The sequence below is a fragment of the Carya illinoinensis genome, chromosome 6, assembly GCF_018687715.1.
Source record: "Carya illinoinensis cultivar Pawnee chromosome 6, C.illinoinensisPawnee_v1, whole genome shotgun sequence".
Lineage (NCBI taxonomy): Eukaryota > Viridiplantae > Streptophyta > Magnoliopsida > Fagales > Juglandaceae > Carya > Carya illinoinensis.
The window spans coordinates 5,767,164-5,784,984 of NC_056757.1; the positions used below are offsets into that span (position 1 = coordinate 5,767,164).

The 17,821-nt window shown below is 37.3% G+C and overlaps 2 protein-coding genes across 4 annotated transcripts; one reads left to right on the forward strand and one right to left on the reverse strand.

The window, feature by feature from the left end:
• The first annotated feature begins 1,799 nt into the window (after window positions 1-1,799).
• LOC122313251 lies at window positions 1,800-3,860 on the forward strand. Of its 2 annotated transcripts, XR_006243338.1 has the most exons (4): window positions 1,800-2,553; window positions 3,155-3,276; window positions 3,403-3,650; window positions 3,796-3,860. XR_006243338.1 is itself a non-coding variant. In XM_043128083.1 (3 exons), exons 1-3 carry the CDS (start codon window positions 2,125-2,127, stop codon window positions 3,551-3,553), a joined length of 702 nt encoding a protein of 233 aa, XP_042984017.1. In that variant the 5' UTR covers window positions 1,801-2,124; the 3' UTR covers window positions 3,554-3,726. The 2 variants fall into 2 exon arrangements, 1 of the variants encoding a protein (XP_042984017.1); XM_043128083.1 differs by lacking the exon at window positions 3,796-3,860 and having other exon boundaries at window positions 1,801-2,553; window positions 3,403-3,726.
• A 93-nt stretch (window positions 3,861-3,953) lies between these two features.
• Window positions 3,954-15,156, reverse strand: LOC122313250 (UDP-galactose transporter 1-like). Of its 2 annotated transcripts, none has more exons than XR_006243337.1 (6): window positions 14,693-15,156; window positions 7,687-7,936; window positions 7,373-7,580; window positions 5,571-5,802; window positions 4,129-4,412; window positions 3,954-4,039 (listed from the first exon to the last, which is right to left on the reverse strand). XR_006243337.1 is itself a non-coding variant. In XM_043128082.1 (6 exons), the coding sequence occupies exons 2-6, from the start codon at window positions 14,801-14,803 to the stop codon at window positions 4,191-4,193; spliced, it is 1,023 nt and encodes a 340-aa protein (XP_042984016.1). In that variant the 5' UTR covers window positions 14,804-14,830; window positions 15,111-15,129; the 3' UTR covers window positions 3,954-4,190. The 2 variants fall into 2 exon arrangements, 1 of the variants encoding a protein (XP_042984016.1); XM_043128082.1 differs by having other exon boundaries at window positions 3,954-4,412; window positions 14,693-14,830; window positions 15,111-15,129.
• Between the last annotated feature and the right edge of the window lie 2,665 nt (window positions 15,157-17,821).

Consider the following 17,821-nt stretch of genomic DNA (forward strand, 5'->3'; position numbering starts at 1 on the left):
GTGAGTCTTCTTCTTCATCTCACATGATACATCTAAGTTTCCAAAAGCCAATCTCGTTCCCTCTCATTTCTCTGTAATAACTCGAGCTTGGAAACGTAGAATGGGTATTCGAGAAACGTTCACTTTGAGCTTTGAGGAAAATGTGGAGAGAGGTGGTACATAGCGATTTAGAGTGGTGATTCACCATGGGTGCTGACGAAATTGAGATTTTGAAGGGGAAGGGGAAGTGTAGAGAATTAGGGAGAGGAGAATCGAGAAGTTGAAGGGGACGCGGAAGAGCAGAGAATCAGGGAGAGGAGAGGAGAGGAAATGAATAGCATGTGATTCCGTGAGGTGGGATCTATTGAAAGACAAATACATCTCACAGATGTTGCGATTCTATTGGCCAGTGTGAAAATAGGGATTACACCCTACCGGTCCTAAGCTTTTCTCTAGCTAGAATATTTGCTTTTATCTCCATATATGGAAAGTAAACCACACTTTCCAATCCGACCTTCCTTAACTTCCATTATTTTCTTCTATTCTTAAAAACTCTTGATAAAGGAAAAATCACAAAAAGATTTGTGTATATATATCATTATTTAAAATTTTAGTTAATTAATTAATAAATAATATGTGGGCATGACCTATATATCTTTGTTTCAAAATGAATAAATGAAACAATACTGTTGTTTGCATGCATGGATCAATCAAGATAACATGGACAAACAAAAAGTGAGGAAACTCTTGCACTGCTCGTGTAGGGGTAAGAAGTGCATGATTGATCAATTTTGGCACCGTTTGGAATTTGAACTAAAGTAAAATCAATTTAATTTAATTTAATTTTAAGTTAAGTTTAACATTTAAACACATAACTCTCAAATTATTAAACTCATTTCAACTTTAAATCTTTTTACATGTGAAATCTATAATTTTTCTCAACTCAATACTTCTTTATACACGAGATCCACAACATTTTTTAATTTCTTATAAATATCTCTAAATTTATTTTAACATTTAAATACAATTAAATTCATTTTAAATAAATCCTATAAAATTTATTTTATTATTTTAATTTATTACTATTTATAAAAACATTTAACTCATCTTAATTTTCAAAACCATTAAATTATAACCAGTCTGCATTCAATGCTGGTGAGGCCTAAACTTGGAATATTGATACAGGCCCAATGACATGGCATAAAAAGATTAGGCAAAACTGTAAAGGCAAGGTTACCCTTCTCCATAAGGCTAACACACAGCCAAAGCAATTCATTCATTTCACTTTAAATGAAATGAAAGATGATGGCACACATAAACAGTAAGCAATGCTGCAATGGTAATGGAATTTGAAGGATCAAGATGCAGGACCACTGTATATCATGCACAACTTGTGCCATGAAATAACACTTCAATATTATTCTGATTCCCTAAATCATTGCTAATTGGATGTACACAGTGAAACTTCGATGCAAAAGATGTTATGTGGGAAATTGCTTGCACATGCAGATTGGGCACGTGTCTAATGAGATCTAGGGACTTTTGAAAAGGGAGGAAAATTTTCCTCATTTGCCATTTTGCACTGCCATTTAGATATATATTACCATAAATGAGGTTAATTAATTAAATTTACCTTTTTTATTAATAAAAAAGAATGGTGTGTTTATTGTTAGAAATTTAGAATGCCCTTTACAGATCTGGAGAACCTGAACATTGGACAAAAGAATCTGAAACTGAAAGGATGCAAGAGATCGTACAAAGAATCCAGTGTTTCATCATCAAAAGATATCGTAGTGATTGTTTACCAGATCTCTGACCTCTCCCGAGAAAAAGCCATAACTAGGCAGGGATTCCCGTGATACTTCAACCTACTTAATGCTTTATATAAACCAAAAATTGAAGGCTTTGCATCATCACTTCCCCCACCAATTGGCACTTTCTAGTTTCTACTCCTTTACACCCCCACCCATCTCTCTCTCTCTCTCTCTCTCTCTCTCTCTCTCCGTTCTCTCACTATAATAACCATACACAACTCCCCATTTCATTTCAGCTCCACCCCTCTCTCTCTCTCTGATCTAATTCTACTGCTAGACCTCTACTGTATCTTCAGTTATTGACAAGCGTTGGGCAACCGGTTTCGTAAAAATGCCAGGTTCAGTTTCATTTTTGAAGCAGTTGAGTGGAAGAGAGGCTTGGAAATCAACATCCAGTAGGTGGGGTGGGACAAGCAAGTATAGTGCTGGTGAGAGCTGTGGTAATGGCGGGTGTGAGGGAAGTTTGAAGCAAATGGAAGGGTTGAACATGTATGGAGGAGATGATCATCAGAATGTAGGTGGGTCCTCGGTAATGAGGAAGAGAGTGATGGTGGTGGTGGATCAGAGCTCACATTCCAAGCATGCATTGATGTGGGCACTCAACTACGTAGCCAACAAGGGTGATTTTCTCACTCTCCTTCACATCATTCCTGCAGCTGCTTTCAGTAAGGGTTCTGAAAGGGCCGCTCAGGAGTCCTCTTCTTGTTCTCCTTACCTGGCCAACTCTCTTGGCTCTCTTTGTAAGGCTTGCAGGCCTGAGGTACGCGCGTGTTTGTGTTTGTCCACTTTGAAAGGTTCAAGTGAGAATTTTGTATGTATGCTTTCCTCATATCTTTTTGGGTTTGGAGTGGATATTAGAATAAATAAAGAGCGAAGCTCAAATGGGTATTGCATTTTCTTCTCCATCTTGCCTTTTCTTTCTGTTGTTGATAGATCCCATATGTTGAGAATTAAAAAAGAAAGTTATAGGGGCATCCTTACTGTATTTGATAGATCTTACTTGGTGATCTTCTTTTACCTTCCAATTATGGGGCATATTTTCAGCTTTTTAAAGTATTGTTTTTGCTTTTGTTTTACCTTTTTTAACCAAAAAAAAAAAAGAAAGAAAGAAAAAGAAAGGTTTCTTTTTCTCTTCAGCAGAGGAATAATTATGCCTGCTTCAATTTCCCTTAATCTTTTTCTTTTTCTTATTCTTTCCAGAAGGGGAAGAAACAGATTTTTTTTTTTTTTTTTTTTTCAGATTCTTTTTTAGTTTCATATCAGTTGCCTTCTTTCTTTTCCGGAGCGAGAGATTCGTCTAGAATTTCCAAGTCTTTCAGCCAGAAGTTTGTTTACTCGCTTGACTGGGTGTAATATTTCAGGTGGAAGTAGAAACACTGGTTATTCGAGGCCCCAAATTGGCAACAGTGATGAGCCAAGTGAAGAAGCTGGAAGTGTCTGTGCTGGTGCTGGGTCAGAAGAAGCAATCTGTAGTTATCAGCTGGTGGGTCAAATCTAACCGTCCGATCTTCTTCTTCAAAGTCCCACCCTGTGATGTTTTGATCTCAAGCTTATAGATCTTGACTTTGTTTTTTTTGTCATTTATTTAATAATGGTGGGATTTGTGCAGCCTATGTGGGACCAGCAGCACAGAAGAGTTTGTGGAACAGTGCATTAACAATGCGGAGTGCCTGACACTGGGAGTAAGGAAGCAGAGCCGGGGCATGGGTGGCTACCTAATCAGCACCAGATGGCAGAAGAACTTCTGGCTCTTGGCTTAGTCCTTCGACTCCTAGTAATTATTATGTCATAAATTAAAATTATATATACGAGAAGGTAGCATCTAACATTAGCTTCCCTTAATGCCCTGTAACTGCTAACTAGATCCTTGTTTGATCTTTATTTCTGATAAATCCTTCCGTGAAAAATGAAAATCCCTCCCCTCCTTACCTCTCTTTCTTTCTCAAACGTGGAACTATTACATTTTTCAAGTTTGTGGATGATTAGATATCAAGATCTATTGAACTCAAAGGCTTCAAGAGAGATTGACATATAAATGAGCCATTAACTATTGGAAGAATTATTTCATGTATCTGAACAATACCCACTTTCTCACTCTCTCTCTCTCATTCTTTGTGCCATTTACCACTATGGAATGGGTAGGAAGTCGATACAGTCATAGGAGCTTTTTTTAAACCCATAATATGAAAACATTCAGGCCAAAACCAGGACCAATGAGAAACTGAAGAAATTTTGTAGTTCTACTTCTGTGACAGGAAAAAAAAGCACAAGTTAAAAACTTTCAAGGGAACTACTGCACGTTTACACAACAAAGCGTGAAGTTTCTATTTTGTACCTTTTTCCGTTCCTATTATTATGTCTCCTGCAAATAACCCCACATTCAACTTGATCTCAGCATCAGACTTTATCATCTATTTTATCATTTACAAGTGGGAGAAGCTCGATCCGATTCCGTGGAGTCCGGGGTGTTTGAGGGGTACCCGATGGCTGTTGCGAGAGCATGTGTCTCACATATCCGTAGAATGTACATCCAACAAGAGTTATGGCACATCCAACGGCATTCAAGCCTGAAATCGGGTTTCGGAATATCAGCCATGATACGAGAACAGCAACTGCAACCTGTACATAACACAGAAATCAATCTTTAAAGTTCAATAAGTTGACTAACGGAAAAAAACATATTGGTTGCATTAGATGAGGAAAAATTCTATTCATCATTTTTATACAACACATAAATATAATTTTTTTATTTACCAAACGTATGGTATATGAGCAGGAGTAGAAGAATTCAATAAATTTTAAGAAGAACAAAAATAAAAATGAAAGTGTGGAGATGATGAGTAGTAAAACCATTTTGTAGGCAGTTCTATGGAAGCCAATAGGTTTACCAATCAGTCTATCGATAGACAGAACTGACCGATTATTCCGAAAATATTTTTTCTCTTAAATATTAAGAAAAATATTTCTTAACAGTTTTTTTTTGGGGGGGGGGGGGGGGGGGGGGGGGGGGGGGGGGGGGGGGGGGGGATGCGAAAGGGCACCCATCGGTGCAAATGGTCTACCTAGCATTTTTCTCTAAGTAAATATCTCCCATGAGATAGATAAAAGAGAAGAGTTAAATACTGAAATGGTTCTTGTGGTTTGCCCTATAGACCAATTGATCTCTATACCTTAATTTTGAACTTTCTATTCCTTATGGTTTCAAATTTGACCAAATCTATCATTCCGTTAATTAGCCAATAAAATTGCCAATTTGGCAGATCCCACGTGTTGCAAAAAATAAAATATAAAGGAACTCAAAATATTTAAAATTAAACTAAAAACAATTTAAATAAAAAATAAAAAATAAAAAATCAGGAGGGCTCCTCCCGATCACCCTCTTTCGGGAGGAGCCCTCCTGATTTTTTTTTAATTAAAAAAGAAAAAACTTAAGTTGGTTTTAAAATTTTATTAGTTTTTTTAAGACACGTGGCAACTAATGTGGCATGCCACGTAGCACTTCTAATGGTTAATTAACACAGGGTTCATGGAAAGATTGATTTGACCAAAATTGAAACTAGAGAGTAAAAAGTTCAAAACTAAGTATAGGGATCAATCTGTCTAAAGGGCAAACCACGGGCTATTTTAGTAGTTAACCTTAAAAGACAAACATTATGCTTCTAGACTTGAAAAATAAAGAAGAAACACGAAGTGCAGTGCATAAAACAAAACAATGACATCAGTAATAGCGAGAAATTAGACAGTTCAAATTATCTGAGTCCGCTAAGCTGATCTCACCTTCAGGTTTCCAGCAACGTTAAATGTGACAGCAGTTGTGGAGTGAATCACGTAAAAGATGGAGAAGTTAAGACAGAAAGCCATCACCCCAGAGCTGAAGATAATTATGAGGGATGAACAAACAGACTGGTGGGTGTGAAGCCATTCCAATACCCCATTACCTTCGAGTAGCATTGCAGGTATTGCCAAGATCATGGTTGCAAAAGGTGCCATGTAGTACACCGTGTTTATGCTAAAGGTTACAGCCAAAAAAAAGCTCAAGTTAATACATAAATAATTTAGAATCAATCATGCACTTATAAGCCAGCAAGAAACCATGCATGCTCAGGTGCACATATGCGAGTACTTAGTCTCACACTTAAATTTAAAGCTCTTTTATTGACTATGCAAGCAAGGGAAGAAGACCAATGATATCACCACACATGTTCCCTAATCAGGGAACAGGAGAGGAAAAAGAGAAACCATAGCAAGTAAATAATAATATAATAATAATCTTCATGATCCACTTCATTGCAGAAATGACGGAAAGAATAAGAGATTTTCAAAATGTGCTCACGGGTTGGTGCTGGAGTGACAAACTCCCCACCTCAAGTACTGGACATTAAGTGGCCCTCGGACCGCATCAATCCAGTATATAATAATACTAATGTTTACATAGCAATACATTGAATAAAAATTACGCAAAAGAAAATCTAAATATAAAAAACACCATTAACATTGTTTATAAATTCAGATTAAGTTACTTCCAGGCATTGATGTTGCCGGTTTTTATTTTTTATTTTATTTTTATGACTAGGGAACCATCCCACAGCAGAGCTCTTAGGACTCACCCATGGAACCTGTTTGATCCCAAGGGAAATCAAACTTGTGACATGGGGCTCATGCACATTGGAGTTAACATACTTTGGCAAATGGAACTATCTTTGTGGCAATAGCATTAGATTTTCACAAATCCAGTCACACTAACTAAATACTGATCAAATGCTAGAAATGCTGCTATAGGGTATCAAATAGTAATATAATAATGAATCCTTTCAAAAAATGAGATGGACGAGTTCCTAATACTAAGACAAAAGAAAAGTCATGTCATTTCATCATAATTCATGAACAGCAAGAAATATAGGAAAAATTAGTGCAGTAGGGAATCCAAAAGGGACCTGATGTTTATAAAAGTGTTCCCATCCCCATTATCTATCCCAATCCAGCCAGGCAAGGTATAAAATAGAATGCCATCAGTTAGGAACATCACTTGCATGAACACCACAAATCATAATTCTTTATCCATTAAATTCCATATTTTCATTCACATATACTGAAATGGATCAATAAAGCAAACTCTATACTATTTGTGACAGTAATTTTCAAACTTAATATGATGTCAGTACTGGCCAAGTTGCTCCAAAATCTACCCGAATCCATTTTAGCCAGTCATTGCCAGGCTAGGAGGCTGGTAATAGGTTGTGTGAGGCCACACCAAGTCTTGACCAATATTAGAAAGCATTTTTCACAACACCGAACCCACATGGAAGCACAAACATTGACGGTACCATTCTAAAGACATCCAACGTCATAGTACAACATGACAAGTCAAACATCACTTATCATGCGTATACGGTTTATGGTAGTTTATGTAACTGAAAACAACAAACAAACAAAACATTAATGTGTATTGGTTACAACTAATAGAAAAAGTTGACCTGGACGATTCTTCTAAAAAAGGACAAAAGCAAGAAAGAAAAAAAGAAACAAAACAATGAAATATAATAGTAAGGAAAAGCAAAGGGCCACAACAAAGACACTACCTGTCAAATTTGTATCCATGCAACAGAGACTCTGCAAGGATAGTTTTTGTGGAAGTAGCGAGACAGCCAAATAAGGCAGCACAGAATCCAAACATATTAAAACTAAGCTCCGTAACAGATGTAAGAAGAATTCCTCCAACAATGGGTACCAGAGAAAACCATATTCGCAAGTCGAAGTACTTTCTCCAAACAAGCCACTGCAAAATAACTGTTTGAATTGATATATCAGATGCAGTTATGATGCGATTTAAGAATTATGCTAAAAAGCAAGGAAAGAGGTGTTGTTAAATTGCATTATCATACTTGAAACTGACCTGTAGTAGCTGGAGTGAACGATTTAATTGTTTGCATAAACGAAACTGGGATGTAACGTAGGCTCACATTCCCCAAAACAATGTTTATACAGAACACAAATGACATGGGAAATATTCTCCTCCAGCGATCTTCAGGATCAACTGCTATTAGTGGTTTAAGCTTCAGCACCTTAATCATGAGGTACGCTCCAATGGCCGAGCAAATGAAATGAACACATGATACTGATAGAGGAAACTTAAAATCCAGTTTCTGGAAGAAGAAATTAGTTTATTTTCACATCAGCTATGGGTCACTATGCAAAGCCACAAACATGTCAAGGTCACACTGTTTTTCCAACTATTGTTGGGAGTAATGACTCAGATCAAAAGTTGATAATAAATGAGTGCAGAGACAATTATTAAATTTTAAAATGGCATAAATTGTAATAACCGAATATAACGGTGACACCAGTGCAAGCAATAAGTTCCTTTAATTGTAATTATCAGAAATTCACCAAAATAGTTTTCCAAACATATAATATTCATAAAGTAGAAATATTGACATAATTGATAAACCTATACATGTGGAAGGTATGCACATTAGTTGAGCAATTGAAGACCTCAGGTCTAGGGGGCCTGGTACATATGTCGTTTTCTGGCATGTCCACCAAGTTCTTTTTAGGAGAGAAAATCCCTCATTCGAAAGACTCAAGATAACTTGCAGAAAACATTCTTGGTTTGTTGTGGTACATATCTTGTTTCAACATTCGTCCACAACAATTCTACTTCTCTCACATATATTTCAAAAACTCCCATGATTTGAACTCATTTCAGAATTTCTATTAACTAATAAAGAAAAGGAGTCGCATATAGCATTCTAGACTAAATCAAGAAACTATTCAGCAATCACTCCAACCCATCAAATGTGTTCGAAGAGCAAATAACCATCCCACCTTTCCATATAACTAAAATTACTAAACACACCAGCCTGAATTTGAACGTAAATCTGAATCTCTTGGAATATAAGTAAAGAAAGCCCAGTAGTGACAAATAGCATGCCTGAACATTTATGTAACAAAGCTGTCTGTGACTACACATATTCATATTCACACACACACACACACACACACACACAACTCAAACAGTATTGACATATAAGATTCTCCCCGATCAAAACCTATTTTATCCTCCTCTGCAAATTCTCTTTTGACGTAGATACCTTGGAAAGAAAAATAATAAATTAGACGACGACTCTCAGAGGAGCCAATAATATGATTTGAAACTACATTACATTTTGTAAAATCCAGCATGTCCAACAACAATAGATTAATATTTTTTTTTTGATAAGAAGAAATATATTAGAAAAGAAAAGGGCAAGGCCCAAGTACACAGGGGGTATACAAAGAGCCTTGCTACAGGCTAAGAGCTGCAAAGAGCAGCGTAAAGTTCAAAAAAAGAAGTGCCATTCAGTACAATAGAGGATGCCCATAAAACTAAAGTGTGGTAAAAGAAAGCCCTAAAGCCTTCCGGAGATCGCTCCTTATCCTCGAAACAACGACTATTCCTCTCGGTCCATGTGCACCACATTAGGTAAAGTGGCACCATTTTCCAAATGTCTGCGATCTGCCCCTTGCCCCGGATTCCTCTCCAACAAGCCAAAAGATCAACCACCTTTCTAGGCATTACCCATGCCAAGCCTAGTCTTGTAAAGATGTCATCCCATAATGCCGTGACAACTTCACAATGAAGAAGTAAATGGTCCGCTGTCTCGCTGTTGTGTTTGCACATAAAGCACCAATCCATTAGGTAGAGGCCACATCTTCTCAGTTTATCAATAGTCAGTATACTCCCGTGAGATGCTAGCCATATGAAGAAGGTCACTTTTAAAGGTGCCTTAGTCCTCCAAATGCTCTTCCAAGGGAATGCAGTGGAGGGGTGTGCCGAGAGTACCTTGTAAAAGGAACGTACTGAGAAACGTGCATTTCCCGTGGGTGACCAAAGGAGGTGATCTTCTCTATTAGCATGCAGCTTCAATGCTTGTAACGCGCTGTAGAAATCAGCAATGTCTCCCAATTCCCAATCTTGTGCCGCTCGGGTGAATCTTACTGACCAATGCGTGAAGGTAGAAGAGCTGTCGGAGTTATCAGCAACCGTGGCCCCCTTATCAGACGCAATCCTGTACAGGGAAGGAAAAGTGATCTTCAAAGCAAACTCGCCACGCCAAGTGTCATGCCAAAAACTAACTTGATTGCCCCTTCCCACCACCAATTTGCAATTAGCAAAAAAAGCTTCCCAGCCATTGCGTATGAATTTCCACACACCTACTCCATAAGCCCCTCTTACTGCATTGGAACACCAACCACCTCTCAAGCTCCCATATTTGCTGTCGATAATTTCTCTCCAAAGGGCGTCTCATTCCCTATGGTATCTCCATAGCCATTTACCAAGTAGTGCCCTGTTAAGAATTCTCAAGTTTCGGAGTCCCAATCCACCATTTTCCATTGGTGTGCATACTTTTTCCCATTTGATCAAATGGAATTTTTTCACATCTTCCAAACTACCCCATAGGAAATCGCGGAAGGTTTTCTCCAATCTATGTGCCACACTTGCAGGCAAGGGGAAAAGAGAGAGGAAATATGTGGGAAGATTAGATAGAGTGCTCTTAATAAGAGTGACTCTGCCACCTTTGGATAGATAAAGTCGTTTCCATCTCGCAAGTTTACTTTCAATTTTCTCGACCACCCCATCCCACATGGACTTGGATTTGTGGGAGGCCCCCAAAGGGAGACCTAGATATTTCATAGGCAAGGATGAAACCTTGCAGCCCAGAAAAACAGCCAACTCACTTAGATTGTCGACCTCACCAACTTGAACCATTTCAGATTTTGCAAGGTTGACCTTGAGTCCGGAGACGGCTTCGAAACAGAGCAATAGAGCCCTAAGAGAGCGGATCTGATCAGGGTCTGACTCGCAAAAGATCAGTGTGTCGTCGGCAAAGAGAAGATGAGAAATAGAGAGATTACCATGGGTGGAGCCGCCCACTGAGAAACCCGAGATGTGGCCAACCTCCACCATTCTATGTAACATTTTGCTTAAAACATCCATTACTAAGATGAAAAGGAGAGGTGATAAAGGGTCTCCTTGCCGTAGGCCCCGGGAGCTATTGAAGAAGCCTTCGGGAGTGCCGTTAACCAAAACGGAGAATCTGACAGTTGAGATACAATGTTTCATCCATTGACACCACCTTTCCCCATAACCGTACCTGCCAAGTATGTGTATCAAAAAATCCCAGTTTACATGATCAAAAGCTTTCTCCATATCCAGCTTGCACAGGATACCCGGAATACCAGATTTGACCCGACTTTCTAAGCATTCGTTGGCAATTAGAACAGAGTCGAGAATTTGCCTCCCTTTCACAAAGGCATTTTGAGACGTCGATATGATCTTTCCCATAACGGTGCTCATCCGCTGGGCTAGCACTTTGGAAATAATTTTGTAGACCCCACTCACCAAGCTAATGGGGCGAAAGTCCTGCACCTCTACCGAGCTTGCCTTTTTTGGAATAAGGGCGATAAAGGAGGCATTGAGACTTTTCTCAAATTTCAGGAAATAGTGAAATTCGAAAAAAACCTTCATAAATGTCCTCTTTGACGATGTCCCAGCTAGCTTGGAAGAAAGCCATAGTGAAACCGTCGGGGCCTAGGGCCTTGTCTTTTTCCATCCCTTTTAAAACTTTAAGCACTTCCTCCTCTTCAAACTGTCTTTCTAACCACGCTGCACTTGATGCATCAATAGAGTCAAAAGTTAACCCATCTACCTTAGGCCGCCAGGAATGTTGCTCTTTAAGCAACTAGTCGTAAAAGTGCACGATGTGTTCCTTGATGGTTGCCCTGTTGGAGATAATCCTCCCGTCGGAATGTAAAACCTCAATGGTGTTGGTTCGTCTATGGGAATTGGCGACACTATGGAAGAATTTAGTGCACTTGTCCCCTTCCTTCAACCAAATGGCTCGTGATTTTTGTCTCCAGGATATCTCCTCCAAGAGCATGATTTTTTCCAGTTCGGCTATCACCACCGTTTTCCTTTCCTTCTCCTCAGCCGTGAGGGCCACAGATGCTTCTTTGTCCTCCAAGTGCTGTAGTTCCTGAAAAAGAGTGTGTCTTTGGTTATTTAGATTCCCGAAGGTTTCCAAATTCCATGTTCTTAGGTCATTTTTCAAGAATTTAAGTTTTCCGGCTAAAACAAAACTGGGGGTGCCCGAAATCTGATAGGAGGACCACCAAGATCTGATTTTGTCCATAAATCCCTCCACCTTTAGCCACATATTCTCGAATTTGAAGTATCTCCGCCCCTCGTGAATACCTCCACAATCCAACATGAGTGGAAAGTGATCTGAGCAAAGCCTGGGAAGGCGCTTCTGACAAAGGGTGGGGAAATGTGTCTCCCAAGACGGGGAGACCATAAATCTGTCCAGGCGAGACCATGCCCTCCTATTTGACCAAGTATAGTCACCCCCCCTAGGGGTAGATCAAGCAAGTCCAATTCGAATATTAAAGCTGAGAAATCAGCCATGGCTGATCCCGAGTTAGAGTCCCCCGACCTTTCACTCGATAACCGAGTGGTGTTGAAATCGCCTCCAATGCACCAAGGGCCCTCCCACCAACTACACAAGCCAGCAATCTCGTCCCAAAGAAGCTTCCTGCTATTATCATTATTCGGGCCATAAACACCTGCAAAGCCCCACGCGAACCCATCCTCCAAAGATTTAAAGAAACATGCAACCACAAACTCCCCAATGGATGGATTCTTCCACCAAATCAACAACTCTCTTATCCCACATCACAATAATGCCCCTTGAAGCGCCCTTGGAAGGCAAGCTAGTCCATCCCGCATAAGCGCAATTCCATAAACTTCTAACAATATTCCTATCTACGTACTTCAATTTGGTCTCCTGTAAACAAATGATGTCCGCCTTCCAATCCCGGATTAATATTTTTTATATGTAAAAGTAAAACTTTTTTGATAAAAGAAGGCATAGCTCAAGTATACAGGAAGTTTACACAAAATACACCTAGTAACCGCCAATCTATTCATGTATACACAACAATAGATCAATATTATTATCAGGTTCAACTAGTATGGTGGGAACAAACAAGTGGTCCAGAAATCTTTCCAAAATTGGGATTTCCAAGCTGCGTGTTACGCTTGATTAAATGAAAACAAGGGCTTCTCATGATAATATTTCATCTCGTCTATAAACGAAAAGATGCATAATCTAAGGCTAAGCAATTCAACCTATCAAGTTATCAGATATCAGAAAAATGATAATAATCAACTGCTCCTGAAACACAAATGTATACAATGCATTGTTGCAGCCAAAATCCATGACTTATCTGTATAGATTCTCTGTTACAGAAAGAATGTAAAGAAATGAATACAGCTCCAGCAGAACCCGAAACAAGTTTAAAACAAAGAACAGTCAGACTACAATTTCATCAACAAAACTTTTCACGGTCCCATACTAGCAACCATCTTTGCATGACATGTATAATGGGAGACAAAGTCAGAACTGTTGCTAATATTAAAAAAATATGACGAATAATTCTAAAGAACTACACAGATGTCTTGAGCAAGTTGTCTCTCTAGGTACTTTCCTCCCTTGTGAATTTGCTTCATTAACCAGGTTGCTTCAATGGTAACGTATGGGAGTGTTAACAAATACATATTACAGATATTTAACCCAAGGCCCTAACACAAGAGCAACCCTCTTAGTTCCCTTGGAGAAAGCTTTGGAAACACAAGGCGCCACTCAAAGCAGCTTTCTTCATGTGGACCACTTCACTGGGCAAGATCCTCACAACGGACAATATGAGAAAACGAAGGGTGATCATCATAGATTGGTGTTGTATGTGCAGGAAGGGGGGTGAATCCGTGGACCATCGATTATTACATTGTGAGGTAGCTAGAGGGTTATGGAATGAGGTTTTTCGTAGACTAGACTTGGGTTGGGTTATGCCGGATACAGTAGTGGCGGCTCTTGCTAGCTGGACAGGTCTAAGAGGCAACAACTAGATTAAGGCGATTTGGAAGATGATTCCGATATACATTATGTGGTGCGTGTGGCAGGAATGCAATGAACGGACATTTGAAGACAAAGAGAGATCAATGGAGGAGTTGAAAGTCTTCTTTTTTAGAACTCTTTGTACTTGGGCTATTGCTGTTAGTTTTAATGGCCAAAATCTACCTGATTTTCTTATTTCTGTTGATCCTACGTAGTTTAGGACATTCTTTGTACTGAACGTGGCATTTTGCCTATTTTTTAATTAATATACTTTCTTACTTTTCTCAACAAAAAATAAGATATTCAACCCAACAAATTTATATCCAATGATCTGTTCTCCTACTTCACACACACACACACACAGAGGCAGAGCCAACCAGTTAGCTCAAACGTAATCAAAAGTGACAGCCTTGCAGTAGATCGCCTTGTTAACCAGAATGAAAGGTAACCAATTATTCTGTGAAGATAAGCTAGTTGCCGCCAATAACAACAGAAGAATGACAATGATGGCAAATGCAGAGACTATAACCAGCTCCATTGAACCCCAGTTCCGCTACTCCCCCTCCCCTTTAGAGATTCTAACGTGTCAATAAACAGTGTAGCAGCGGGTATGCTGTCTATGGAAAACCACAACGTATGTATTGTGTACTCCACCCACTTACCTAATTTAATCAACAGTGACCGCGCGTGGAAAATTGTACGACACTCGGATTTCAGAAATAACTTTTTCGAGGAAAAACATAAAAACAAAAAACAATGATATACATATTTTGTCTACCGAAACAAACAAAAATCGTCTCACTGCTTGGGTCACAAAACACAGCACAAACACATCTAAAATAAGTAAAATTAAAGGGAAAAAACCCAAATCCAAAAATGAAATTAGAATTCACAGCACAAGCGTGAAAATAAGCAAACTAAGTTAAGAGGAATGACAAAACCAAATTAAGAGAAATGTAAACGGACCTGGAAGATCCACTTATTCATGATAATTACAGTGACATTGAAACCCCACCATTGGATAATTGCCAACAGAGATCTAAACACGCTCCACTGCCACAACTTCTCCTCCATCATTCTCTCTCTCTCTCTCTCTCTCTCTCTCTAGAGACCCAGATCACCAGAGAAACCTGGAAAAGACGGACTCCAGTTCCCAAATCCAAAAGCACCGCCCCCCCTACAGCACTGTTGGGATTGGAAGGGCTAAGCAGATAGTGAGACGCACACAGACGAAAGAACTGAGCGAATCGGGGCGGCTCTTTTGAAGATTTCTAGAAATGTGAGGGAAGCTGTAACGGTGGAGGTGGCTCTTCCACTTTCACGCAAGATTCGTGCTTATACGTATGTGTTCTCTCGTTCTCTCCCACCCTGTTCTACTTAAAACGTCTCTCTCTCTCTCTCTCTCTCTCTACTCTCTGCCTGTCTGCCTCCTATCTCGTCTCCACGGAAATTGTGTAGTCTCCCTGTAGGAAAGAAAGGACCCCACTCCTGTGGGGACCACAAAGGAGTTGATCAGAAAATCACAGCCGTTCAAATGAATGTAGTTGAGATGAACGTTGAGGTTTGACCCGAGTACATGCATAAAAAAGTTGAGTACATGCATCAAAAGTTGAGGTTCCTAATTACTATATTTCCTTAAATTTATGTGACCGAAATGGTGACCTTAATGGCTTAATCATGACCTCTCAGCCTCCCTCCAATTACTTCCCCCTAATCTTAGGTGAGTGATTAAATTGCCAATAATTTATTTAAATTAAAAAAAAAATTATTTATAAAACACGTTTAATAAAATACTTATATAATATAATTTATTTTAAAAAATAAATTTTATAATTTAAATTTTAAAATCAAATCTTACTATTTAGGTGATATAGATTATGTGCTCTATACACTAATTTGAAAATAAAATAACTCTTAAATTAATTGAAGAAAACAGGTAAAATAGATTTTACCAAATAAAACTCAAATTGATGAAATTTTATGTGATATATTAAATTTAGGGTCTGTTTGAGGTTGTGATAAGAGTCTTAAAAAGTTCATCAATAGTATTAAAAGTTATTTAATAGAAAAATTAAGTTGTTTGAATGTTACATATCAAAGTACTTTTAATCTTAAATAAGCTAAAATTTACGTTTGAACAAAATAATCATTTTGATAATTTTCCTCAAATGTATTTTTCCAGATAATGTAGAACGTAATTTGAATTTGAAAAAAATTTGTTAATGAATGAAAATACCTATACAACTTTTAGATAATTACAACTTTTAATTTTTTAAGAATATGGTCATAATTTTTAAAAATTTAAATAATTATCATTTCTATTTTAGAAAGCATTTTTTTAATTTATTTCCAAATAAAAATAATGTGTTTAAACGTGTTTTAAATATATGATTATCGATCAGTAAATAATTTTTTAATGATATAACTTATTATTTAAGTTATAAGTTATAAACTCTAAAGTTATAAATTATATTTCTTACTACAATCCCAATACATGCACTTATTTTACAATAAAAATAGTTTTACAATTTGATATATTACGTCAATTGACATTAGCTTATAAGTTTATTTTTGTAAAAACCCTTTTTATGACTAAAACATTTCTTTAATTGGATATCACAAACTTTAAAGTAAATAATAGGATTTAAAAAATAAATTTTATTTTCAGTCCCAAAGTAGGGACTACGCGTGTAGATTCTTTATTAAATGAAAAAAATAATCATTTTAAGAGTGATAAATTTGTAATTTTAAAAAATTTTAAGGATAAGATTATTTAAGTCTGCATTGTAGTTCCCAAATAGAAATTGTACGTAATATTGTTAAATTAAAAAAAAATTAATGCAAAATATAAATCTTAAAGGCACATTTTATTATTATAATTTTTATATACTTAGAAGAACATAAGGAAATATCATTTTGAGTCAGTATAATTATTTATAAAGCTTGATTTTAGTTGTTAGTCACACATTCTACCTAATCATCCAACGCGATAGTTTTTTTGTATGGAATATACTGGTTAGCATGGCAATTGATAACCTTTTGAACAAGTTTTTCAATTTTAATTTTTTTCCTTGCAATCTGTGAATTTTATTAAATAAAGAAAAGTATCTTCAACTTATTTCTGTTAAAAAAATTAGAAATTTTAAAAAGAAATAAAATAAAATTCGGTCAGATGATTGTTATTTTCTATGCCCAGTAACATATAAGTATACTTCAAGGTACGTCTTGGTGTGCCCTCTAATTAATATTGCGTGGGTTAAAGATTAAGCCTATGTTAGTCAATTATTGATTAGGCAACCCAATTGTAAAAAATGTTCATGTACGGGACACTGTCCAAACCTAGGGAATTGTGAAAAATGTTCGGGTATTGAGGAACAAAATCTCGATTAGTCTCAGGACATGTACTCCTCGTTAGAGAGTTTTTTTGGAAATATATATAGAATAACTTAAAGGAAAATTTCCTTATTGCGATGGGTCCAAAAGTATGAATATAGAGTTTCGAACTTAGATCATTATGTTTATATGACTTGTTGGTGATGTGTTTCGCATGATGGATACAAACTCAGACACTTGTAACAAAGACAAGGTGGGGCATGAGGTTGTGGGTAATCTCCGATATCTAAATTAATATTCTTTTTTTTTTTAAGAGTATTTTAGTAAACAAGAGAGTATGAGGATCCTTCTAATCTGATGTTTGACTTTTATAATGTTAACTGAGATGGTCTCATGTATCATTATGTCAGAGGTACCTGCCTTTCGTAAGGGACGTTATGTTATTGCCTCTGATTGGATGTAGCTTTCTTGAGTCACATCCTTTGCCGCGGGTCTCGTTTTGTCAGGGACAAGGTGCCTCGCTTTGACCCCTTGCTTATGCGTGAAGAGCATTCACATTGGTTTATTTATATGCATATACAAATTTACCTCTTTTACATATCTACTTTATCATTTTAACAAAATTTTTATATTGGCTTATCCATATTTAAAACAAAATAATAATAAAATATTATCATTTTATTATTATTTTTTTTTGCCTACTTTTTTTTTTTTCTTTTTAGAGTGCAATTTCCATGTACAGAATCTCAGACCTGGGTTTGG

What these genes read in the sequence shown, in the direction of transcription:
- LOC122313251 (XM_043128083.1), top strand. Translation starts at nt 2,125, where the DNA reads ATGCCAGGTTCAGTTTCATTTTTGAAGCAGTTGAGTGGAAGAGAGGCT. An exon ending in GTAAGGCTTGCAGGCCTGAG is followed by an intron (nt 2,554 to 3,154) that starts GTACGCGCGTGT and finishes GTAATATTTCAG; the next exon opens with GTGGAAGTAGAAACACTGGT. An exon ending in CAATCTGTAGTTATCAGCTG is followed by an intron (nt 3,277 to 3,402) that starts GTGGGTCAAATC and finishes GGATTTGTGCAG; the next exon opens with CCTATGTGGGACCAGCAGCA.
- LOC122313250 (XM_043128082.1), bottom strand. Translation starts at nt 14,803, where the DNA reads ATGATGGAGGAGAAGTTGTGGCAGTGGAGCGTGTTTAGATCTCTGTTG. An exon ending in TGAATAAGTGGATCTTCCAG is followed by an intron (nt 7,937 to 14,692) that starts GTCCGTTTACAT and finishes TTCTTCTTCCAG; the next exon opens with AAACTGGATTTTAAGTTTCC. An exon ending in GTTCACTCCAGCTACTACAG is followed by an intron (nt 7,581 to 7,686) that starts GTCAGTTTCAAG and finishes CAATTCAAACAG; the next exon opens with TTATTTTGCAGTGGCTTGTT.